This window comes from Dromaius novaehollandiae, chromosome 7 (genome assembly GCF_036370855.1).
Source record: "Dromaius novaehollandiae isolate bDroNov1 chromosome 7, bDroNov1.hap1, whole genome shotgun sequence".
Lineage (NCBI taxonomy): Eukaryota > Metazoa > Chordata > Aves > Casuariiformes > Dromaiidae > Dromaius > Dromaius novaehollandiae.
In genome coordinates, this window is record NC_088104.1 from 45,214,801 (window position 1) to 45,234,102 (window position 19,302).

Consider the following 19,302-nt stretch of genomic DNA (forward strand, 5'->3'; position numbering starts at 1 on the left):
GTACAAGGACGACAGCCTTCCAGGGTGCAGGCTTCCTGACCTCTTGGCCGGGAATTAAAAGGCTCAGTTCAATAGTGGCCTGGATTTGGCAGAAAATATTTTCTGAAGGAAATGAAGTACTATGGGATGGCTTCATAACAGTGCTAAGGAGCCCATAGGTCTTTGGAAATCCAGATGTGGCTCCTCAGACCTATGGCTAGGGCCTCCATCTGCACTTGGATGGCATGTGCCAAATCCCTGGTGGGTGTCAGTCACCCATCACCAGCACTGACGGACACCAGTGAGACCTGGGACCCACGAGCCCTAGCTCTGACAAAGCTACAGTGGCAGGAGCAGTGGTGCCTGCTAGCTGAAAGCCCTCGCGCCATCCACACCACAGCACTGCATGATCTGCTGCATCATGATGGCAATAGAGAAATGGCAACATCCTTCTTGATTACCTTGAGATCTTTTATTTTAGCATACCAATTCCTCCCCCTCGGACATGTACATGCAGTCCCTGTGACTGTAACGGGAGGAATCCATGTGCTCAGCCAGGGCAGAATTAGTGCCATGGGTGATCACAAAGGACAAAGCAGAACACACAGAAAACAAGGTTTTGCACATTAAAACTATGAATCAATTTTTGCTAAAGTCTTGCAGGATCTATTTCCATGGTCTGTGTTTGCTTTTTTAGTTAAGCAATGTCCCCAGACTCTTGAGGCATGCATGAAATAGAGCCTAGATGCCAGCAGTGGACCCATATGCACTTGGTAGGTAGAGGGAGGTCTGTCTCACTTCACTGTGAACCTTCCAGTCCCAAGGTAATTCATCTGAACAATGGTAAGTTATAAAAGAAAGGTATGTTTGGCACATACGGACCCACATGTAGCTGTCAGTACAGGACACTTGAACTAGAAATATCTCCGTGATTACAGCCACGCTGCGATCCCTCGGTGTCCTGCTCTGATTCCTCAGTGTCCTGCCCTGCTAAAAACGTAGCTCACCTTGAATAGCTTAGAGATAGCTAAAACTGTGTGTTATCTCAGTTTCCACAGGCATTTTCCTATTGTTTCTGGGAAAAGTTTATACAAAATTAAATGCAAGAACAGGGGTGATAACTCTGATCACTCTCCATTACATGGGTGGAAGTTTTACACATACATCAAGAAAATAGGTAATAAAGTACAGGTGTGTTTCTTTTGACATGCTCTACAAAAGAGGCAGGATCTGTACTGCCTGATCTCATTGCCCACCAGAAAACACGCTGTGTTCTCCACAAATAAGACAATTTATCTAGGAGCACAATGGCACAGTCCTGTTTAAGAAATATATTGCAATAGAAGCCTACTTATTTCCCTGTAGCTTTTTTTTTGTTTTTTACCTGATGACTGGCCCATCAGATTTTGAGCTTCTTCGGAGGAATGTAAGGGCAGCTTTTCTCCTGAAGAGCAAAGAAGAAACAGATTTAATGCTTTTGCCTTCAAGGAGATAAGCAATGTCACTTCATCTAGGAAGCTCAAAATATGATGAACATATTGTCAGAAAAGGCATTTCCAACTGGCACTTTGACCACTGAGTAAACAAAGATACTTTAAGTATTTGCACCCCCTGTGCTCTATCTGCTTCCTAGTTCGCCATGAAATATTTTAGGTGGAACAACAGTTTTGCAAATAGTGCTAATGAGACATTACAGTTCTGGCTGTCCTCCCTGTTAACACGGCTCCCTGCAGCTGTGTCTCCTTCCCATCTCTCTTCCCAGCGGAGGAGTGTCATCCTCCCCGGCTCGTGCACCGCAGCATTGCACCACTCCCGCAGCTACGTGGAGAGAGCCTCCGCGACAGCCACCAGCACCACGGGGAAGGGCACAGAGGAGCCTCCTCCACTTCCACAGGCAGGCATCACCCTGCACAGGGAGCAGGGATGTCTCACCTAGTCACCTAGCTAGAGAGGGTCAAAGTTTATACTGGCGCTCAGTCGCTTCTGCTCAAAAAGCCAGCAAAGCTGGAAGCAGGATAAACATGGTCTCACAAAAGCAAACCGGACACCCACAGTTAACTGCTGAGAGCTGGCCTGTGAGGAGAGTAACCACCAAACATTCATCTAGTCTTTCTGTTAACTTTTGCCCATTGACATCGCAACTTCAGTTTTACTTGTCCTACTTATTTCCGTTAAACAAAATGAGTTCAGAAAGAGAGAGAAACTCTACAGGTAAGAAGAGAAGGATATCTAGAAAGGGCGTCTGGGTACGTACCAGGGAAAGCGGGGGTGGTCTGTCCAAGGGGAGTAAAGGGGGTTTGCTGCATAGCCAACTGGTGGAGCTTGGTCAACTGCTGAGGGGTAGGAGGGACATTAGAGCTAAGAAGGTTATTGTTATAGAGTACAACAAGTCACACTGAAAATCAAGAACAAAATTATAACAAAAAAAAAGAAAAAAAAACCAAACAAACCAGGAAGCCATGGTGAGACATGGCAAAAACATTAACAGAAGGACTTGGCCTGGGTAAGATGCAATAAAGCCCAAATCTTTCGCAGAAGTGCTTGGTCAGGGTCTGAAGTACAATACCAGCAGGAAGCCCATTCTTAGTTTCCATCTCTTAAGCAGCCCTCTCTGTCTTGAGGAAACAGGGAGCAGCTAAAGCAGCAGCAGGGTTTATATGCAAATGGTTTCCAGCCATTGCCTTCCTTTCCCAGGCTTTGCAACCTGCTACAAATGGCTGCTGCTCACTTTAGTAAAGTTGTAATGCAGAGGAGGTATTTCAAAGGTACTGCCAGATCTGAGGCTGCCCCATGCCAATATTTAGAAGATCCTCCCACTTTACCGGGGTATTCACAAAAGCACATTGCAACCATCTCCCTATGCAGTAAATGTGCTCTTGTGCTATGTGTTGGATGGGAAATGTCTCTGGAGGCAGACAAACTGCAGCTCTTAACATCAGCTTTGACAAATGCATTACAAACACAAGCCCCTTAGCAGTTCGGGGAAATATGGGCTTCAACTGTGACCAGTAGGTATTTCAGATCCTTGTATCCCTTGTTGTGCTGGGTATCTTTTCATGCCCCATCAGGAAGCGATTGCATAGAGAGGAGTTTGTTTGGAATACATTTTGTGCTCTATTTTATTGCTCCAAATTAAAAAAAAAAATTAAGTGGGCTGAAATTTAACAATTCTGCCGTGAGCAGGAGGGAGATCACCTCCCTCTTGGTGATTTCATAGTGCCCAGAGGGCTACCCGGACCACATCGTCTCTCAGATGCAAACAGCTCATTGCGCCATCCCCTCTATAGCAAAGGAGAGGCAGGAGTTGTAATTTCAATGTCTGGGGGGGGAACAATATTCAAAAAACTCCTTGCTCCTGCAGTGTGTCTGGGGAAGGGAGTGCAGGGAGGTCTGACACCAGCAGTGGTAGGGGTGAAGCGCTGGAGAGAAAAGACCCGGGGAGCTGAAGAGATCAGGTGAAAGACTGGAAGGGAGCTGCAGGAACGGGAAATGCTTGCCAGTCACTGGAGAGGTACCAGAGGGAAACCTACCCAGGCAGAGCCTGGGGAAAAGCTCTCACTGCTGCACAAGTCATGGTACATACAAATCTCTCTGTGGAGCACACAGAAAATAAGCTGAAGAAGGCCTGCACCAGGCTGAACCACAATCAGCTCCAGATGAGACTGGGAACACCAGCACTCCTGCAGATAACATGGTTTTCAGTATTCTCATTTTTTTGTCCTAATATTGTAAGATTTCTATCCTATTTTTCCTAAAATTAAACCCAGATGTGTCCTGTCTGTGCTCCTTTCAAAGTTAGCCATGCATGTTTCACTTGTTTTTTCGCCACCATTTTAATGCCATAGAGCCAGCATCTCTGTTGAACTCAAAGGCAGCTCGTAGAGCTTGGTCAGCTGAAGGACATTTGTGCTAACAAGGTTATTCTTATGAGTCACACCAAAAGGAACACCACAGGCAGCTGCTGCACAGCTCTAGATAAAACCTTCTTCTTTGCAGCATCTGGAAACTTGCCCAACAGTGCTAGACTGCACGACAGCAGTCCTGCTTACCACTAGCAGAGCTGTGAGGAGGAGCCTACCACGAAGGACTCGGCAAACAGAGCGAGCTGGGCTGCTCATTTACCTGCATGCTCCTAACTGTGTCCTGGGGAAGGAGTCCTGCTTCACCTGATGGGATGGCATCAGGAGCCATGGAGCGCTCTGTGCAGCTGCTCGTGGCAGGCAAAAATGCCAGAATCTGTTCTATTGTTGAACCAGAACATTTTTAAGGGATAGTTTTATTACTGGTATTTAGCAAATGCCCATGATACAATGACAGCAGTGAAAAATAGCTGCACAGAAAGAGAGGACTGCTATATCTAGGCTTTACAGTAAAAACTGCCACACGAATGCTTGCACTACATAAAACACCCTCTTTCCTGTTTCCTGACAGAGTGGAAAAAGCTGGAAGCAAAGACCTGAGAGCATTTTCTCAAACTTTGGTTCCTCGTACAGACCAAAGGCGAGTTAGCCCATTGGCAATGCTGCAAGGGACCAGAGAGCACTGCTTTCTACCAACACACGTCCATGTAGAGCATCACCAGACATGCACAAAAATGCCTGGTCACATCTCATCAGCTGCCAGTCTGGCTCATACCCATGAGTGTGCACGCTACAATTCCCCAGTGTGGGGAGGTTTCCTATGCTCAACAGCTATTCCACGCCCCAACGCCCTGCTGCTACAGGCTGTCCTTCCACCTTTCCTTGCAAATTTAACCAGGGCAGTTAGCTTACGTGTCACATCCAAAATGGGGTATGAGTACCCAGGGCAATCCTGAAGCCCCTCATGAGGCAACACTCCCACTGACCTGGAAGGGTTTTGCCCAAGGGAGAAAATGAAGACAGGAACTCAGATTTTAGTTGTGATGTTTGAAATCCTGCCCATTCCACAGTCATGAGTTTGTTGCAGAATCTACAAAAAGGATCCATTTAAACACAAATATCTGTAAGAGCAAGGACAGTACCTTAAGAATTTGTTGAAGACTGATTTCATTACCAAGCAGTATTTAAAATAACAGATCCTTGTGAGAGAGCTACAAGAGGAAGGAGGGAACATATAGCCCTTACGCAAACAACTTCTTCATCAAATCTGATGGGAGCAGGCCAGAGTGTGGCCAACAAGACACAGATACTGTTTTTCCAGCACCGACTAAAGTGTAAATATTGCCCCAGCACTACGTGTACCGTAATGTATTTCATTCCTGTCAAACAGAGGAGTATAATAACAAGGAAAACACTCTAATGCCACTGATTGAAAAGCAAAACTGGGACAAAGAATATATTGATTTACCCTTGCTAAATATACAGTCATATGTATTTATGTTTTACTTAAGGAGCAAAAATGAAATGCACAAATAAAAATATTTCTTATCAACAATTATACCAGGCTATCCAAAATATATGTACTGGAGTCCCATGGAAAGTCAAATTTTGTCCTCCATTAGAGTGGGTGAAATCACTGCTCCTAAGAACAAAATTTACCCTGCAGAGCAAATATAACTTTGAATCATTTCCATTAACATCGTGAGAAGCATGTGTTTATGGTATCAGACAGCTTTGCCCAGTTCTCAATTATGCAAGAAGTAACCAAATGACTTAATACCCAACTTGCCCATCAGAAAGGGAAATACCAAACCATGTCAACTTCTTTAAGTTTGTAAGATTTATGGTGAGGTCTTTTCACCCAGACCACACAATTTATAATTATCTGGCATCTGCAGAGCAGCTTTTTGTGCTCCGTTCTCACTGAAGACTCAGTGATCTTCACAGATGTCAGTGGGAAGGTGGGAAGGGGCTTTTGCATTGGGACTCTCTGGATTTTTTCTCCTTATTCCAACACGTTTAGAAAATGCCAGCTTTTTCCAAGAGCTCCTCAGCATTTGTCGACCATCCCTCAGCAGCTGTGAGAAATTACGGAAGCTGAGCAGCTGTCTTCCTGACATCCAGGCACTGAAAACCTCCACTTTTATGCTGCCGGCAAGGAGTTGCTGGTGTTTTATTTCTTCGCTGCTGTTTTCCATCCTTTAAAATAGACTAGTTTTCTATTTCTATCAGTATTTTTATGCAAAGATATGCCAGCATTCATTTCCTATGTGTCCCCATCCAAAATGTTCTGTCTCCCTAACCTACCCTGTCATTCCTAAGGCACCCGACGAGCAGGGGAACTTGAGCAAGAACCAAATCCAGCTCCACTTGAAGGGTGAATGGCATTTACCTCCACGTAAAGGAGTGCTAGATGCAGCAGAGACTGTGTCTGTGATGTCCCCTCCCAGGATGACAGAGAGCCAAACCCAATGAGACAGCTGTCAAATGGAAGGTGACCGATGTCCTGCTGGTGCTTCGCGGATAGGAGGGCAGCAACATGCTGTCAGCAGCAGAAGCAACAGGAAGCTCACTGGCCCAGTTCCCCCGCCTCCTCGTAGGGTACTAGCCAGTGCTGAGAACGGGCAGCTCGACAAACGCCTACCAGTCCCACTCGTTCCTGGATGGGGACAGCCCCCCTGTGAGGGACCTGTCCCCATCCGCCTCCAAGCATCCCGCAGCCCGGCCTGACCCAAGCAAATCACCCACCCAGATGTTTTCTCCTTCTGAAGGTCATAGAAAGCAAAGGGGTGACTGCAATGCTCTCTGGGTTAGGAGAGTGGAAATGGCTGTGCTGGCAAATGGCTCCCTGTCACGAATACATATGAGTTGCAGCACATCCCCCCAGGGCCTCTCCTGTCAGCCCCTGTGTTTGAGGGTGGCTGAATCACTGTGGGAAGGTCACTGGAATGACCTTCCTGAGCAGCAGCATCTCCTCATTGACGCTGGAGCTTTTGGACCCCTCTTTCACCTTGCTTTGACATACTTTGTCTATGAGAGAAGGACCTCCATCACTGCTGCTGCCCCATACTCCTTGCCCGGCATGGCATAGCATGGCCTGTCCTCTCTCTCTCTCTATGTGCTCGCAATGTTGTTTTCACACGAAAGCAGGAAGGGAGGAATGAGTGCTATGGATTTATTCCTGATTGAGTGGCCCTACTGCAGGTCACCCCTCCTTTGGGCTTTGGTCTGGTTCCTCCAGGGACCCGCAGACTGGTCAGTGAGGGGAGATCCAGCATGGACCAGTACAGCAGATCACTGCTGTACTCATCCCTCTTTCCCTCCCTTCCTTCAGGGAGAAGCAGATAACAGCTTGTACAGCTTAAATGTCTGCATATGAGTCACCCTGGAAAGGACCACAAAAAAAGACATGTCCCCTTACCTCAACTTCAACTAGGAATTAATGCATCTCTAAACCTCTTGTTTCTCCCCAGTCCCACCAAACTCGTAATGAAAGTATGAGGCGTCAGAAAGCACGAGGTCTGCCTTAGATACCACACACAAGATGCTGGCAGGACAATTTCACCCTCCTCATCACAGAACAAGAAGTTGCACATCTTGAACAGCTGGACTGTAAAGCCGCTCTCCAGTCTAAAGCAACAGTTAATCCAGAAAGAAGGGAATAACCGAGCATCACTGGAGACTTGGATGCCCTTTTTGCAGTAGGAAAAAGGACACGTTCAGTGAGATGCCAGCTTGTGAGAGACCAGCAGCGCTCACAAAGTTACATAGCTTCCTTTGTGAAGACCAGAAGACACTCAGCACCTGAATAAGTCATTGGGTTACCAACACTTTAGAGAGGCGGGGGGAAATAGAAAGGAAAGTCTTTTTTTTTCTTTGCTTGTTTTGACCGTTTTGAGGCACAAAATGCATAGAATATGGTTTGTGTGATAACAAAGGGATAGCACTGAACAATGCAAATAATTTAGCATCAGGCCAAGTCCTCAGAATTAATAAAGTTTAGCACTAACAGGTTAAAAGGCTATTCAAGGTATTACAGATACTACACACGGCCAGTAACTTTGAAAATATGCTATTAATATTATTTTCTAATATTAATATTATATTAATTAACAGTAGCATGCAGGTGACATAAAAGGGTATAAGAAAAATTAGGGTAAAACTCACATCCGGGTGTGGAATAGCGTATTGTCCCTGAATTGTATAGGCCTGCAAAAGAAAAACATATGTTATTAAAGCTGGCAAGACTATATGGCTAAGCCCTGTGTCTCCGCTGGGACTGTTATCCCTGTGCTTTGCTCCTTTGCTATCTAACAACATGGGGGAAAGCTGTTAATGCATGAACGAAACAGAAGACCATGTCCCCACCTTGCTCTGCCCAGGACCTTGTGCTGTCACTGCCGTCCACACCAGCCCTTCAAGTTGCCTGGTGAAAAGCAGGCAATGCTCCCAAATAATCAAGTGCGGAAGCCTAAGTGTTGTGATACAAGCACACTTCTCATCTCAGAGTCTGCTCTGCTATGGGTGAAAACAGAGTGTGGCATTTCAGTGATTCATGAAACGCTCTATGGGAAACGGGCATTGCGACACCGAAAGGAATCTGCCTAAAAGCCAGACTTCACAGCACAAATCCCCGTCCTGGGAAGGGACTGGACCACATGTCTTTCAGCCCCCTGTGTGCAGGCATGTCTGTTGAATGAATATAATTTTTTAAGTATCTGTTGCCATCACCAGCTGTCAATGATGAAGGTTGAATTTTGACACTGAAGGGGATGGGAGCAGTACTTTCCCCTGCACAGCAAGCAGATGCCCCCCACACCTCCCCAGCTATCCCGGATGAAGATCCCCCCTCCGTGCTGCAGTGAATACCAGTAAAATTCACTGAGACAGCAAGTCCTCGGGTAACTTCCACCACAGTGACGGAGACGTACTTCTCCGATCAAACTGAGAGTATGCTGAGCTACCGAGCCACACATCTTGAAGGGCCGGAGCTTAGTTTGGCTTTTTCAAAAGAGGGAACCAGCTATTTAAGTCCCAAAACTGCATGGAGTAGAACAATAAGGTTGTTATTGTGCTTTCCTGTACTGGAGATATTCACCAAATCAGAATTAGCAGGCCAATCTCTGCTGCATGATTACATCACCACTGCCCTTCGCACATAAACTTGATCTCAGTATCCTAGAAAACAAGGCAGCAGTGGTGATTCCCCTTCATATTTTGTTTAAGGTGCATTACTATTAAAACACCTTAAATCTACACATATACTCCAATACTCTTTTGGGGAGAAATACATTCCCATGCAGAAAGCCAGCTGGGCACTATGTTACTTATGTCTTACCAGTGCCCCTAAAATGTGGGAGAGGGGTTAGGGACAGGCTTTCTGCACTGTAATGCATTTCACCATTTATAATTAATGCATCCATGGAGACGTTTGTTAGGCAGTTTGTTTGTTATTTTTATCATCATTTGTAGCAATTCTTTCACTTCTGTAAATACCCTGAAAATAAGCACCATTGTAGGTAAAGAGCCAGACACCAGAGAGCCTAGTATTTTGGAGTTTACCAGCTAACAAAATATGTCTTGCTAGTTGACCCATTATTCAGATGATTCCAAAAGAAATGGTATAGAAGATGGATAACACTATAGAAAGGGAGAGTAAAGATAGCAAAGAATTAGAAAAGAAAATCTCTGAACCACTTGGAAGCTGCAGCATCATTTGGAAACAACGAAGTGTTTAGTGTAAAGGATACCCCCTGAAAGCCTGGAGAAGGAAGGAGGCAAATGGCCATGCACAGAAATGGCAGTCCTGCTGCCTGCCAGCACCCATGACAGAAGGTGCTCTAAAAAGTTCATTTTTTCATAGCAATTTAATTTGGTCTTTGGTTTGTTGGAGGCAGACTATGTTTTGTTCACTGTTTCCTATGCTCGACTGCCACTAAGCAGAGGTGGAGTTTACAAAGGCTGTAAAACCACGCTGTACGGTTAGGGGCACGTGTGCATCATTCTGCAGAGGTTACAGCAATGATGCAACAACAGGGAGCACCATGGCAAGCATAACACCAATGACAACGTCTCAGATAAACACCTAGCCTCTTCAAGGTGTTCTGCTGATTAAAATGTTAGCCAAAATGCTGTGCAATTACAAAAAAATTATTAAAGGCAGGAAGGTGTCTTGGACAGATGCAACAGAAACTCTGGCAGCACCAACCTGTGGCACAGACAAGGCTCCCTACACTGCCTGGGTCTCACTTGCTACAAGCACTAATGTTTTAAATAGGAACCCCAGCCTGTACGGCTGAGCTATTTGGAGGTTGCCATCAGCCACTACATCCCTCCAGTTGACTTATGTCCACCTTCCTGTCTTCCTGCAGGTTCAGCCCACTCCATCACTCCCTGAAAAACTCTCCCCGAAGCTACGAACATGGCTATCCAAAGGGAAGCGCTGCTCAGTGGCCCCGGGGCTCCCTGGCACAGGGCCCAGATGCTGACAACTGAGGAATATGCCATGCACAGAAGAGCTGCTGGGAATTCAAAGACAAAAGGAGGTGCAAAAATCTTTCAGCATAGCCTGTGTATAACCCGCCATCCTCTGTGTGGGGTTGGAAAACCAGTCCACTCCGTGTCGCCTACCAGTCAGACCCAAAGGACTCAACAGTGCTGACTGAGAGGATAAAGGAAGAGCTCTTATTTCTGGAAGGTCACGCCTTCCCATGATGTCACTTCTGTGCAAGGCACCAACCATTTAACAGGAGGAGAAAAAATATATCCATCTTACTCTCCCTTTTGAGAAAATACAGTTCATCAAACAGTTGGACTCAAAGCTCTTTTTCAGGACGGCTGCTCAGACCAAATGGCACACTCATTCCGATTCTGGTGGCTGGTAATGACTAAGAGATGCTAATTCAGCACTCTGCTAGAAATAGCATGTGCTTTGGTCATGTGTTTCTATATGTAGTTTGCCCTTCTGCTATTTATTATGGTTTGGGAGAAACAAAATAAGTCATACAGTGTTACTCTGGAAGGCATTAGTTGGAGGCATAGCTAAGGCAAAGGAAAATGCTGGCTGCCAATGCCTGTGTTCAGAGAGCTCTTGGGTGTGGAGCAGAGGGAGCAATTTAGGGGCTTCTTGACCCAGACAGAAACAACTGGAGTCAGATGCACCAGGAGCTCGGGACTTGACTTGAAGTCAATGAACATGCTGGCGCTTGTTTCTCCTGAAAATCTGACTGTGTGTCTCTAGCTGGTCTCCAGTTGTCTCCAAGATCTGGCTCTACATGTCTGTTGGAGCTCATGTGAAAGTACCCGCCTGATTAGATGCTCATGCACTACAGCACTTGGAGCATCTATGGACATAGCTTTGATTACAAGAAGAGGCAATTAGATTAGATAGAAAAAAAGAACGATTAAAGTCCTCCTTTTAAAAGCTGCCAACTGTTAATGTGCATTTGTTTCACAAATCAGCCATCTCAAATTTGGTTTATACTTTTCTCTCATTAAGAGAGTGCAGTTTTGGGGTATTGACCTCAGGACCTCTCTCCCTCAGGCCTCTCCCAGACCAGGGATGGCCACCCAGGTTCAGAAGGCATTCCTGGCTTGCATTAGCGGAGATCGCAGCGACACAGGTGAGGTCACAGGCTAACGTGACATTGCTTTTCAGCTAAAAGCTTTAAACTTGTTCCTGATGCATGTCTTAAGCAAATCATCTATTAATTATCTTAACTGAAAGAAGTGTTATCAACCGGGAGCACACGCCATGTGCAAACCTCTGGCCTGTGTTGCATGCATGTGCCATGGAAGCTGATGGCTATTCTGTACACAGAAATGTGTTCTCACCTCCCAAGGGTTATTAGAAATACTGCATCATAACTGCAAGCCTCATTTTTAGTCAGGTTTACCTGCCGCATAGTGCCACTGAAGGCAATGTAATGCAAGCTCTCCCACAGACACAGATGAGGCCAGTCTTTGCAGTGGAGGTTAGCCTGAAGATGGTTGTTGGAGTTCCCTAGGAAGCACCACTGAGCTGGGCTGAGCACCAGTGACAGGGAACAACCTTTTCATGGACACTGCCAGGAACAGAGGCACTCAGCACCATCCTGGAAAGGCTGGGAGGAGCCCTTCCTATCTCTGTCCAGTTACAACTATGCAAAGGAGAGATGCCAGAAAATAAAAAACATTGGCAGCCACTGCAGGAGCATGTTCATGACCTCTCCTTGTATGAGGGTTTTTTTTTTTTTTTTTCCACTTTCATGCAGGTTAGCAAGTACTGAATTTGGATATGATAAAGCAAAACCAAGCTAAATAAAAATTTATAACCAGTACTCACAGGGGTGTGAATACATGCAAGATTAGTACATAAAGCACACAGTCTCCTGAAACAACAGGCCACATTAAAACCTGTGTGCTATCTCCAGCCATTTCCTACAAGGCATACAAATGCATGAGATCACAGTGGAGTTGACGCCTCTTTCCCCAGGCCAGCCCTTTTCTTACTCTCCAGCAACAAGCAGAGGAGCTAAGCTGGGTGTCTGGGGTTGCAAACTCCCAGCTGTTCTGCAAAGAGCTTTCAGTCCATCTGTCGTGGCACAAAATGGATGGGATGATACCATGCAAGTCAGAAGGCAAGAAACCTGAGTGCACTAACGGGCAGCGGCTGGTGCTGCAGTAAAAGGCTGAGGTTGGCAGTGGAGGCTGCAAGCGGGTCGGCTCTTACCTGACCACCTGCAAAAATGACAGGGGTGGAGGCGGGCTTTGGGCGGTAGGGAATGGTGGCACCTTTTGGTGGGGACTAGGAAAAGGGACAAGGAGAGGGAGAGAGAACATTAGAACAGCTTTCCTGAAACAGCAGCAAAAAGAGCGTTAGAAAGCACCCGACGGAGCACGGGCCACCACGCGCAAGCAACACCCACACCAGGTGAACAGTGTTTCTAGACAGGAGGACACATGGGAAATTGTTATTTAGTGGAGAAAAGGACATCCCTGGATACGAGAATTCCCTTGCCAACGCACAGCACCCTGAAGCACTTCCTTGACCTCAGCTCCTTCCCTTGCCTTTCCTCTCTGTAAACTGATGCTCATAGTCTAGACTTGAGGCTTCCTCAAAATTCCCTATAGAGACCCCCAAGGTGCTGGAAAACTTTGTTTTTACTGCTTGGTTTGGTTTCTGACTATCCAAGCTGGCACATGCCTTGCTGTGTAATGAGCACTGCAAAGTGCTGTCACCACAGCCAAGATCCCCTGTGCCCCAAGGTGCCAGTTCAAGCAGCAGTGATTGCTTTGGCCGGGGTGCCGAGCTCTAGAGGATGCTCCATTCACTAGGGCAAGTGGGTAATTCGGGTCCTGCAAGAAGGTGGAAACAACCCTCAGACGGTAACAACTACATTTCTAGAGATCTTATTCTAATACTGCACATTGGAAACTCCTTATTTGAATCAGCAGACAGATAACAACAGCACAGGCACTGAGCTGTACATATTCACACCCCTTTCTCCTCTAGCAAAGTGCCTTGGGGCAGCACCGCTTGTTTGCCAGGACATTTTCCTCTTTGATGCTGTAGCCCGTGGATAAGTCACAGCAGAAGTTGTAGTCCATGTGTTGACATCTGCATGATGTATTATATCTTCTCACCAAAGTTATCTCTGTGTCTGTTTTCTCTTAAATGGCAGATTTCAGAGCAAATTCTTCTGAATCTAACCATCAGTGAAACAGCTCAGTTTTTGCTAATATATAATAGTAGGCAGTATAAATTATGTGTTTATATTATTTTACGGAAAATTCTTTATGCTTCTATACATACTTCTACACATCAGCATATTCAAATCTTCATATTAAGTATTAATCTGTAGGAAAGTTGTATGACCAAAGCACAGCTTGTATATTCACAAATCTGTTTTTTCTTTCATTGTATTTTACATCTTAAAGGTGGTGAGTGAGAATTTTTCTGGTAAGATAACTTATGACATAGACATTATAAGGAGCATCTCTGTGAACTGTTAAAGTTGAGGGACTCTCCACATTTCAGACTGCAAGAAAATTCATGGGTTTTATTTTTCTTTTCTGTTGCTGAGCATTACAGAGAACCAGCAACTCCTGTTTTGATCAGTGAGAACTGCAAGCACTGCAGACTTTTCATAACACACCTGCAAGCATCCCTTCGGGCAGGTCTGGAGTTCTGCCCATCTCTACTACAGTTCACAGCATCACCTGGATTCACACCTGTATCCAAACGGCACAACTTAAATTGCACTTCTCTAGCAGTATAGTGTATTAGTGTGAACATCGTTACCAGCACTGGTTAATAATGTCATAAATAGCAATTCCTTCTTGGCCATGCCCTGTTAACTAGAAGTTGCTTGTGTTTGGTTTTGTTTCATCTTTATGAAGCCTTGGATTGCTTATTTGAAGCTCTTGCAGCAGTAAATGTGCTCCTACCTGCCGTGAAAGGGGCAGTGATGTGTGGGATGGGTTGCACAGCAAAGCAGATTCACTTGCTGTCCATCCACCTTTGGGCAGCACTGAGGGGTGGCTGCCACCGTCCCATGTAGTTTCCTCTCGGACTTCCTCTTCTCCAAGGTGACAAACGTATTTGGGGACGTGGCTGGGGTTGTTCCTGGCCATAAGCCATTGATACAGCAGCATGTCTCTGTTGCAGAGATCTTCAAGCTCTGCCCATCAGCGTTTCTCCCGGAAAACGGCACCCTGGACACGCATCCATGCACTCTATTGTCCCCACGGGCCCTGCTTTCCACCAGCCTTTCTCAACATATTTTCCTGCTCTACCTCGCTGGAGCCTCGGACGCAGTGCCTGGGTTTTCTTTTCATGCCCTCAGCTCTCCTCCTTCTGTACTCTCTGCACTACAGCTACTCTTCCAGCTCCCTCGAACACAGAGGAGGTGCTGGTCTCCTCCCAGTCACATCAGCCCTAGCCTTGTGGGGCACCAGGAGCCCTGTTTAGAAGAAGCCAACACCCTAGGATTTTACAGGACTTCATGCAATCTCTATCTTCTTCCTACGGCATCCTCCATGCTGCTCAGACCACTAGGCTAAGGTTGCTAGAACCTGCGTAGCCTCCTCTGAGACCCCTCACTCCTGAAGCTAACCCAGCACTATGACACAGACAGTCTCCTTTTGGGCACCCTACCAGGCAGATTTCCAGCTCAGGACTCCAGAAATAATATATGAACACAGCAGGGGAAACACACAGGGTGGATTTTAAAATAAAGGTACCAGGAAATGAGAGTGGTCCGATAACAAGTGGTGAACAATAACAGACACACACTCCACAGCTTTCAGTGCTGTTGTGGTGGCAGGTGATTGTTTCCTATATACTTTACCCCCTTTGTTACAGACTGTACCTCCAGCATCACCACACAGATCTGTTTGACACACTGGATAATTGCGTCGGGTGTCCCCGAGATTGTCACCGCCCGCTCTGTGGAGTTGGGCAGCATGTCCCCCGCCACTTGAACCTGAGCACCTGTGGACTGGAGACAGAAAGAGAGAGGAGGAGAAATCTCAAATCTGAACCAGGGCAGCTGCAAAAATGGAAAAGCCCAACATTCCCTTTCCTTGCAGCTAGCTCCAGCTTCAGCACTTCGCACCTCCAGCAAGCTGCAGCTGCCCTGTGCTAGGTCAGACACAGCAGCCTGCCAGCACAAACAGGAGCCCGAGTGCTTATGTGCTAGGCCCCAAGGAACGAAAACTGTGTCCTTACTCCTACATCAGCAAGACTGTCCTGGGAAGCAATGTGGCCCATGATGCTGGCTGGGTGAAGATCCCCCTTCCCAGGGCTCCCCCTTGGTTGCAGATCATATCTAAGGAGCTGTGGTTACATGCAATAGATAAAACAGGTCTGATTTACCTCCCTGATTTCCTTGATCTTGGAGCCTCCTTTGCCAATCAGTGAGCCACACTGGCTAGCTGGCACGACCAGTCTCAGAGTCACTGGAGGTTTACTGGTAGCAGTGCTGTTGCTCATTGAGTTGGTTATGTCCTGGAGAAAGAAGAACACAACAAATCAGTCCTTCTTATCTGACCACAAGCCACTAAAGAGGTGTCCCCAAACCCTGGCTGCTTTCTGTCCATCGCTGCTCATGTAGATGCTCTACAGACCGCATTGCCCTGTTTGGTGGCTTCTTTGGGGACTTCCTCCAGCATGATACTGAGTGAGTTAGTGGGTTAACTCAAGGAGGAGGAGGTAAACAGCATTTCTGTCACTGCAACAGTGTCTCTTGAGCCCTCTCTGCCCCGGCACAGTCCCACTAAAACTTCTTGATGCACAAGCATCATAGGATAATGCTGCAGCACATCTCTGGCTTTTTCACAGGAAATTATAAATCTAAAGGGCTGCAAGAAGCACTTAAAGAGCATCTGCAAATCCACAGCCATTTTGATGTGTTGTTCCTTGTGCAAATATGTTACAGCCAGGAAACAGCCAGCCATCACTGTGATGATGAACTAAGTTATGTTGATCCTACAAATGTTTTCCCTCTGTCTTTCTGGATTGCCTAAAATTAACTGCAAGATCTCTGGGACAGTGCCCTGAAGCTCAGGTCTTGCTTAGCTAGAGATGCCTGGACCAAGTAAAAGGTTTTGCACTTAGGTTGTTTGCAAGGTTGTAACCTAGTCCAGCAAGGCACAGAAGGGCTGGATATAACCAGGTGTGTCTGCATGGCTGACCACTGCAGCAGGCACACTTTAACTCTGCTAGTCCAGTGGGCCATCTCAGCTGGACACGGACCTTTGCTCCTTTTCTTCTGCTCTCCTGGGGGAGAGGGCTCACGTTTCTCACCTCCTCAAATTTGTAAGCGATCATGGCGAAAGCCTTGAAGATGGCGTCAGTGGGGCCTGTGATCGTCACAATTCGCTCTGGGCAGTTCCCCTCGGAGATGTTGATTCTTGCTCCACTCTAGAAAGAAAAGGGCAGCTCTGAAACATTCACAGCCAAGCAACTGTTGGGGATGTGCAGTCATTTTATTGGGTCTCATTCTGCCCAGGCCTGGGAGGGCTCAGTGCACAAAAGCAGAAGCTCAGAGAGCCCCAGGAGGCCTGGGAGCAGGTTGTTCCCTTGGTCTGTGGGCATCACCAGTGCCAGTCTCACGATATCCCATCTAACCTTAAAAACTCCCAGCAATTTAGACCCCATGCCTGCCCCCAAAGGTATATTCCAGTGCTGCCTTATCCTAACCCTCAGAAAGAATTTCCAAATATCTGCTTTGGATCTCTCTTACTGCAGTGCAAAACCACAAAATCAAGACAAGATTGGATCGTGGGAACACTGCTTTTAAAAAGAGTGCTTCCTACTGGTATGATAACCCTTTGGTATCTAAAGACACAGCAGTCTTGGACAAACTCACACATCTCGCAAGTAGGTTCATTTTACTGTTTCATTAATATCAAGTTCTTGGCTCTGGAAAATTCCCGTTAAATGTAGTAGAAGTTCGCTAGAGCATGGAGAGCAGAAAAATGGACGAAAGAGCTCTGGGGACAGCTGAAATTCTACTGCTGTGCAGCCAGCTTTCTTTTCCTTACATTAAGATTGACCCCATGAGTAACTACATGTTCTTTTATGGGGCAAATAATTGCCCATGCTGCACCTCCTCCAGACAGGACAGCCCCACTGGTCCTTCCAACTCCTCTCTGCTTGTCTTAGAAATTGTTTTACAAGTCAAGGTTGCTCACCTCCTCACGCATCTTTTTCACAGTCTCTCCTTTCTGAAATAAGAGACAGAAACACATACCATTATAAAAAGTCAAGTTTCACCTTCAAAGCAACCCTTCAGAATGTGTTCAAACTTTTCTCTCAGACTTGGCAGCACACAACCAAACATTTGGGCGGCTCTCTGATGCTTGGCCCTCCATTCCCATGTGATGCATCTTCTAGGTAGGCTCAAGAGCTGACAGTATCAACCCATCTCTTTGTGATCTGCTCCCATATATTTAAGATACTGTATAGACAGAATAGCTAACGATGCACAACTATAGCTTCAATCTTCCTTTCTAAATTTCCTATTAGGAGAAAAACAGCATGGAAAAACCTCAGAAACATGCCAAATGTTCAGAAAAGCTTACACATCAGGGTGCTTTGGAAGGGCTGTTTTTCATCTAGTGTCTGAAGCAATCTAGTATCTTTATATCCAGATATAAAGCAGGTAAAACTATGAATCTTTCCAGGTCTGACAGGCTAAAGGAAAAATTAGGCACAAGCATGAAAAAGAAGGTGTTCTTGTGGCAAATCTTTGCCACCATGAACCTGCCTTTTAAAAACACTAGGAAATCAGTTCTACATAGTCAGGATTTTCCAAAATACCGCAGCAAGTATCAATGGCACCATGGAATAGAGCCTCCCGTGAAGCTTTCTGCACAAGCTAAATGCTGTTCTGTGGCATTTAGAGGCAAGTGCCATGGAGTTTAAACTGTTTCCCATAACATTTCTTAATCTTTCTTAATGAAGGTATGTAATTAACCTATCAGGGCAATGTGATCATAAGCGTCTGCCTTAACAGCCACAGTGAAGCCACTAAAAATGGTACTAGGTAAAAGGGTTTTTCTTTCTTTCTTTTTTTTTTTTTGTAAGGTAAATACTCTTTGATATCTCTGTTGGTCTCCTAATATTTCCATCATGAAAACGCAGAGATAAAATCATGCACAGGGAACATTTGAAGGCACATCTCAGAAAAAGATAATTAGCATCTATCAGAATACAGGTAGTAAACAGTGCAGGCAATTCAAGGAGCATCTAAATGCATATTTAAAGACATCATTACCTTTCCAATGATGCTCCCGACTTCCTAGAAAAAAAGCCAGACACAAAGGAAATGACATTACAAGATGTGAAGATAATCCAGTCAAATCTCATTAGAAAATAGAGACCTGGTGCACACAGTAAGTGTCACTGGTGTGTGCTGTCCCTAGCTAAGGGACAGCAGGAGGGTGGACAGGGAAGTATCTGAGAAGGTCACTGTGCTGTGGAGACTTTCAGCACAGCCACAGCTCCTGCAGCAAATGCAGGAAAAGTGCATACTGCAACAGTGGCTGGAAAGGGGGAGAGAGATGCAACCTTCTACAAAGGCCCCACTAAGGGTTTGTCCTTGTCCCCCTCTCCCCAGTTCTTGTTTTGCAGAGGAGAAAAGTACCCAAAATACCGACTGGGGATAGTGCCCCTCCACCTGGGATGGTGGAAAACCACCACTCCCAAGCAGGAGTCCAGTCCTGAGATCTCAAGGCAAGTATGTCCAACCAGCCCGATCCCAGCTGAGCTCTACAGGGGTGTCGGGACCTTGATGCAGGTGTTTCTTGGTCCTGCCTGGGCAGTGGGAACCTATGGCTGGGACTGCTGACATGCTTGCCTGGGCAGATGCTGGAACCTTGGCAGGTACGTGAGGTTGTGGGGATGCAAAGCCCTTTGAGTAGGTGGCTTTGGAGCAGTCCAAGTGACTTGCCAAGAGGCCATGTAGGCAGAGGGAAC

The 19,302-nt window shown here is 46.2% G+C and overlaps 1 protein-coding gene across 11 annotated transcripts in view; it reads right to left on the reverse strand.

Annotated features, from left to right (window-relative positions):
- Nucleotides 1–19,302, reverse strand: part of PCBP3 (poly(rC) binding protein 3) — a 96,187-nt gene that overhangs the window by 22,332 nt on the left and 54,553 nt on the right. For 5 of the 11 annotated variants that reach the window (XM_026107410.2, XM_064515454.1, XM_064515457.1 and 2 more), the window contains 8 exons: nt 18,602–18,625; nt 17,517–17,549; nt 16,627–16,743; nt 15,697–15,828; nt 15,191–15,319; nt 8,007–8,048; nt 2,234–2,312; nt 1,364–1,423 (listed from right to left, as the gene is read on the reverse strand). In XM_026107410.2, coding sequence (XP_025963195.1) covers nt 1,364–1,423; nt 2,234–2,312; nt 8,007–8,048; nt 15,191–15,319; nt 15,697–15,828; nt 16,627–16,743; nt 17,517–17,549; nt 18,602–18,625 — 616 coding nt within the window. The remainder of the gene's footprint in view (nt 1–1,363; nt 1,424–2,233; nt 2,313–8,006; nt 8,049–15,190; nt 15,320–15,696; nt 15,829–16,626; nt 16,744–17,516; nt 17,550–18,601; nt 18,626–19,302) is intronic. The other 6 variants (XM_026107411.2, XM_026107412.2, XM_064515453.1 and 3 more) reach the window with 4 other exon arrangements.